This window comes from Osmia bicornis, chromosome 4 (genome assembly GCF_907164935.1).
Source record: "Osmia bicornis bicornis chromosome 4, iOsmBic2.1, whole genome shotgun sequence".
Taxonomy (NCBI): Eukaryota; Metazoa; Arthropoda; class Insecta; order Hymenoptera; family Megachilidae; genus Osmia; species Osmia bicornis.
Window position 1 is genome coordinate 9,521,495 of NC_060219.1, and position 5,686 is coordinate 9,527,180.

The 5,686-nt window shown below is 38.7% G+C and overlaps 1 protein-coding gene across 2 annotated transcripts; it reads left to right on the top strand.

Moving 5' to 3' along the window:
- Nucleotides 1-3,628: 3,628 nt before the first annotated feature.
- On the top strand, nt 3,629-5,686 carry LOC114874731 (UDP-glycosyltransferase UGT5-like). Of its 2 annotated transcripts, XM_029184299.2 has the most exons (6): nt 3,629-4,008; nt 4,156-4,215; nt 4,290-4,660; nt 4,734-4,956; nt 5,013-5,232; nt 5,344-5,686. In XM_029184299.2, exons 1-6 carry the CDS (start codon nt 3,720-3,722, stop codon nt 5,630-5,632), a joined length of 1,452 nt encoding a protein of 483 aa, XP_029040132.2. In that variant the 5' UTR covers nt 3,629-3,719; the 3' UTR covers nt 5,633-5,686. The 2 variants fall into 2 exon arrangements, with proteins under 2 accessions (XP_029040132.2, XP_029040131.2); XM_029184298.2 differs by having other exon boundaries at nt 3,629-4,215.

Consider the following 5,686-nt stretch of genomic DNA (forward strand, 5'->3'; position numbering starts at 1 on the left):
AAGTGACTCTAGAGAACCGCGTAAGCCCGTCCCTGGCTACGAGCTTGGGTCCTCACCGGTGTGGTCATCTGAATAAACCATGAGTGCTGCCTTAATGACAGAATCGAAGCTACAAACGGTCCTACCGTGCTTGAATCACCGGACCCGGACGACCATAGGTGGCAGAGATAAATTGCGGTACGTTCTACGACGTGTTAGCCCGAGAAAGCTGAGAGCTTACATCGGGCTGACTCGATGCAACGCTTACTCCGTGACTGCTCCGATTCGCGTAACACGATACGAATTATCGTACGTACCTACCCGTCAGACGCTTGTTTTCTTGGTAAAATGTCATTTTCGTTGTTTATTAAACAGGTGCCAAAGAACTGATCATTAGAATCCTTATTATACCTTCTTATAGATACCAAGAATCCGTCCGGAGAGTCGGCGACGCACGGTACTTGGATTATTGTCTGTAAAACTTGAGACACCTAGGCCCTTATTTCGCCAGAGCGACGAAAATGAAACTTATAAATGTTTGCGATAGAACATTCGCTCTTCACAGCATGCTTCCCTGTACATAGATACCAAGGATCAGTCCGGAAAGTCGGCGACACACGGTACTTAAGCTTTGCCCTATGGGACTTGGAACTTCCAAATCCTGTTCCATCAAACTGGATAATAAGAACTTAACAGCAGATACTAAGAATATTACCGAAAAATGTAGTATCATAACAATGTGTCACATCTAATATTATATAATACTGTAGACAGCAATTATTTCGAACAAAGAGCTCAGGAGAAAAGAATCCATCGCTGACCTGAATAGCTTAATTTAATGCCGCCTAAGCTTCAGAGCTTAAGAAGCTTTCCCTACTCTATCTTCGTTATCGCCATACAAGAACGTTCGCTACTGCTGCACTGAACTATATAAGAAATATGGTATAACGATAGGTTTCCTAACAAAATCGAAGAAAATTCATCTATTAATTAACGTTCTCCATTAGAGCTCTACGATCTTCTTTTCTCTTTTACAAAAGTACCTGCAATTCTAAATTGCACCTCGAGTTTCTGTAACGGATAAACAACTTTTGTAACGGTTCAAAGAGGAAAGAAAAAAGAGGCGTTCGTTTAAATAAATTTCTTTAGACGGGCACAAGTGATCACGTTCGACTGATTCTAATTAATCGTTCTTTGTGTGATGCTCATTAAGTAGAAAAGTTCATATTGCTTAAATTATCGGCTTAATTGTCATACAACGGTCCGCTTTGAAACCGGGAAGTTCTCTAAAGTAGCCGACTTGTTCGGAAACTTCACCTCTTCGGCTACGAAATAATTAAAATACTTCAATTAGTCGGCTGTTGTCTACTTTCCCGGATAAAGTTCGTTTCCTTCGAAGACCCCGCAAGAAAAAACTTCCTCCCAATCGATATCCCGACTCTCACGGTCCATTGCAATGGAAGGGACGAGGTATAATCCATTTACACCGACGAGATTGACTAAGTTCACCGTTTGAGCAAATATAAACAACGGAGATCCTGTTTCTTTCTATCCCTGAGACAGGGACGCAATAAATCTGAACCACCGCTGCTGGTTCTTTTGCTTGGTAAACATTCCCTTCCGTGCTAAATTGCAACTGGGACGTGAACTTCCACTGATTTCAGCGACGGAAAAATAAATCCGAAGCAATTGTAAATTTTTCGTTAAATGCAAGATGATTCATTCGTCGGCTCATTAGTTTGAAATCACCGGCTCTTCCCGTAGACGATTCCAACGTTTGCCAAACACGATACACGCGAATTTCCCGTGGTCTTTCCGCGCCCATCGTTAACGGACCACGATGTACGTCGAGACTCTAGCCACGAGCGTATATTACGGGCCAAACTCAAACATAATATCTCGAAAAGCACTCGTAACTCTATTTCGCCTGAGCCACGGCGAACTCGTACATCGGCAACCCTATCCGACGAATGACCCACCCCTCGCTTACCAGATGCCATAGTTTGACAGGTGTTTAATATTACTTGAAAGTTTTCCGCTTGCCATCGAGCGCTGACGATACTCCTCGTAACAAACGTACTCGAACAACGGGTGAAAAAAAGAAAGCAAGAGAAGTCAGATTGTTTAATGCCAAGGAGAATAGAATTCCAACGGAAGAACACTTTTATCGATGGTATTGTCGTACTTTCGAAGGGGTTCGCAAGAGATGATGGATGTTATGGTAGTCGATGGTAACACGCGGTGATCGATGACTCATTAGCGAATGACTGCGTGATCGGAATGGTGTGTTTGCGCGAAATTCGAGACCGGCAGCTAGCTAATAGGTTGCCGCGTGATGGCTCGTGATACATGCTTGATCTTAAGCGTTAGGCGAATGCCGATTATGGTATAACTGATGTAATTCTACGGGTTAGTGCCTACTCCTGTCGACATTGCATTTGCTCTCGATATGGAATTTCCAGGCTTCGCCGTTGTGCGACAATTATGGAACTTCTCGGAACAATCAAGATACTGCGGATGAATTAGATCCTTGCCTGAATGTTCCAATTCAATTCTAATTCATGTTTATAATAAGAAATTAGTAACTTTCTTAATCAACCCTATTATTCAACATTTAAACCTTGAAACGAAAACTTGCATTTTGAATTGCAGCTAATTTGGAAATTTGCATACTTCGTCAATGGAATAAAATGAACGTAATGCGAAAGCAAATAGTTTGCGAACCGAATGGCAGGGTTTTGAATGTTGTTTCGAAACGGCGTCTCTCCCACGGGACACCCCTTTCGTGTGTGGTGCTTAACTCGACAAATAATAATTAACGTTTTAACGATTCTAATTGAACTTTCGGTGACATGTCCTGCAGTTGAAAAAATATTGCAGCATATGCGATCTTATAGTCGTAGATTTCTTTTCTCCTTCTTACCGGATGTTTCCTTAGAAATTGTTTTATTCGGTTAACGTTTTGAAAAATAAATTGAAACTCTATTCGGCAAAACTAGCTGCAAAACGAATGAACATATGAATATGAATAAAACGGTTCGTTAGAATTCCTGTAACTCGTAGATGAATTAATCGATCGCACGTGGTATATTCAATGGATGAAACGATTTTATAATTAAATAATGGTAAAAGCATTTTTTAATTTTTCTGCCTCCGGTCGAATTAACTCGAAACAAAATTAGAAAATTTGTATTAGAAAACTGTGTATTAGAAAATATGTACATATTTTGTAAGTTAAAATTGCAAAATACGTATATTAGTTGAATATTTGTTAGCAATCTGTTAGGCTGTACTTTAACTAACGATATTAAGAGCAACTTTTTATCGAAATTTATTTTCGCCTTTTACCTCTTGCTTTAAAATGAAGAACTTGAAATTTAAATTTCATGCTGATAAAATTTATAATCGACCCGTCAAGACGGACAATCTAAATGACTGGCAGATGGAACAAGCGAGGTATGTTAAATGGTGAAAACCGACGATGTGCATGTGAAGAGGATGAGCGAAGAAAATTATGTATGTATTGCTTTGAATTAAATACAATCTCAGCGATAACACTGATGACTGTCGTATCGGCACGTCGAATATGTAATAGAATGACGCTACCTTCAAGAAAATCACATTATTTGGTTTTCTAGTACTCCAAACAGTTACCAGTCATCGACAAATACCATCGTAGTTGTAGTTAAACCAAATCACAGTGAATAAAATAACCAATAATTAGGAAGGCAATTAATACAATGTACGAATTCTCAAATATTCAAAGAACGAAACATTTAGTTCCATTTCTCGTACTTCTTGTATCATTAAGCAATCAAGTGACCTGTGGAAGGATATTAATTATAACACAGGCACCATTCTACAGCCATGGATCAGTGATGCGGGGTCTTGGTTTAGCTCTACATAAACGAGGCCATGAAATAGTGATGATAACATCGTTCCCAACGAAGAATCTGTCGTTAATTAATTACACGGAAATCGATTTCTCTGAAAATTATGATAGATCGCTGAACTTTAAATTTCATGACGGTATATTTAATTATCGAAATATTATGGGAATAAATATGCATATCAAGAATTACTTATATAATTTCACGAGATGCTTTTTTGAGCATCCTGATGTACAGAAGATTTATAGAAAGAATAACAAAGAGAAAATCGATTTGATCATTGCAGAGAGTGTGTACAGCCACGGAGTCTTTTATGTTGCTCGTGTACTAAATATTCCAGTAATTGGTAAGCAAATCCGAGATGTTTTTAAAGAATTTTTCAATTTCATCAGCAATTTCTCACTTATCTTACTTTATCAGGTATTACCACTTTAGATTTTCATGCGCACCAATCTTATATGTGGGGCATCCCTCTTCTACCCTCTCATCTGTCACACTGGGAATTTGACGGTCTCATTGAACCGAACATGTCCCTTTCTCTGAAAGTAAGAAACTTCATCTATACAATGCTTGTACTCCGTGATTGGTACAATTTTGAAGTAGAGCAGGTCCATGATTTAGTGAAAAGCTACCTTGGAAATAATACACCTTCCTTCTTCGAGCTTAGAAGAAATATAAGCCTATTCTTGGTTAACCATGATCTCCTTCTCGGCTTTGCTAAACCAGTGACACCAAATGTTATTTATTTCAATGGTTTCCATATTATGGAGAATCCTCCGCCTTTGCCGTCGGTATGTGTCTTTTATAAATAAAAATTTATCAAACGTTAGACATAAATTATCATACAGCAAATTGATTCTGCAGGATATGGATGAATTTCTGCGAAAGGCGCACGATGGTTTCATTTACATGAGTCTTGGAACCATCGTTAGTTCCTCGCTGCTGTCCGATAATGCCATAAGATCAATTTTTAATGTGTTTTCTCGGTTACCGTACAAAATTCTCTGGAAATTCGAAACGAACGATGCACTGCCAAAACATCCAAATATATTCACCAGCAAATGGATCCCTCAACAAAGTGTCCTGGGTAAGAATTTTCCCATTTTGTTCGCTCGATCACAAATTAAAAGAAACGTATTGCAGCACGTCCGAATACGAAACTGTTCGTCTATCAGGGAGGCTTGCAAAGCACGGAGGAAGCTATACATTACGGTGTACCGATCGTGGGAATACCGATATTTATCGATCAAATATTCCGAATCAAGAAACTCGTGTCGCATGGAGTTGGTAGAATGCTCGAATTTAACAAATACGACGAGGAAACTTTCCGGGAGGCTGTTAACGATGTACTCAATAATGAAAGGTAGCTTAACCACGACCAAACCATTAATAATTGCATGGGTTTACTTTGAACCATGCAGCCTGTGTTTCTTTAGAAATTTTCAATTCGCGTGAATTCGTGTCACTTTTACAGATACAAAACGAAGATGTTAAAATTAAGGGAACTCATGAATGATAAGCCTTACGATAGTAAAAATCATACTCTGTGGTGGATCGAGTATGTGATGCGTCGAAAAGAAGTTCCACATCTCCACTTCAGCGGAGCAGACGACCCCTGGTATCAAAGATACGATATCGACGTCATTGCATTCCTTTCGATAATATCATTTACCATAATAATAATAAGTATAATAATATTCGTTCAAATATTACAATGGTCGTGCAGATTTAAATATGCAAAAAAGTGGAACAAGATCGACTAACATCATGAATATAGAAAAAATAGATAATAGTTAAATATAACTTTGCAAAGTAGA

What these genes read in the sequence shown, in the direction of transcription:
- LOC114874731 (XM_029184298.2), top strand. Translation starts at nt 3,720, where the DNA reads ATGTACGAATTCTCAAATATTCAAAGAACGAAACATTTAGTTCCATTT. An exon ending in CCCTCAACAAAGTGTCCTGG is followed by an intron (nt 4,957 to 5,012) that starts GTAAGAATTTTC and finishes AACGTATTGCAG; the next exon opens with CACGTCCGAATACGAAACTG. An exon ending in GATGTACTCAATAATGAAAG is followed by an intron (nt 5,233 to 5,343) that starts GTAGCTTAACCA and finishes TCACTTTTACAG; the next exon opens with ATACAAAACGAAGATGTTAA.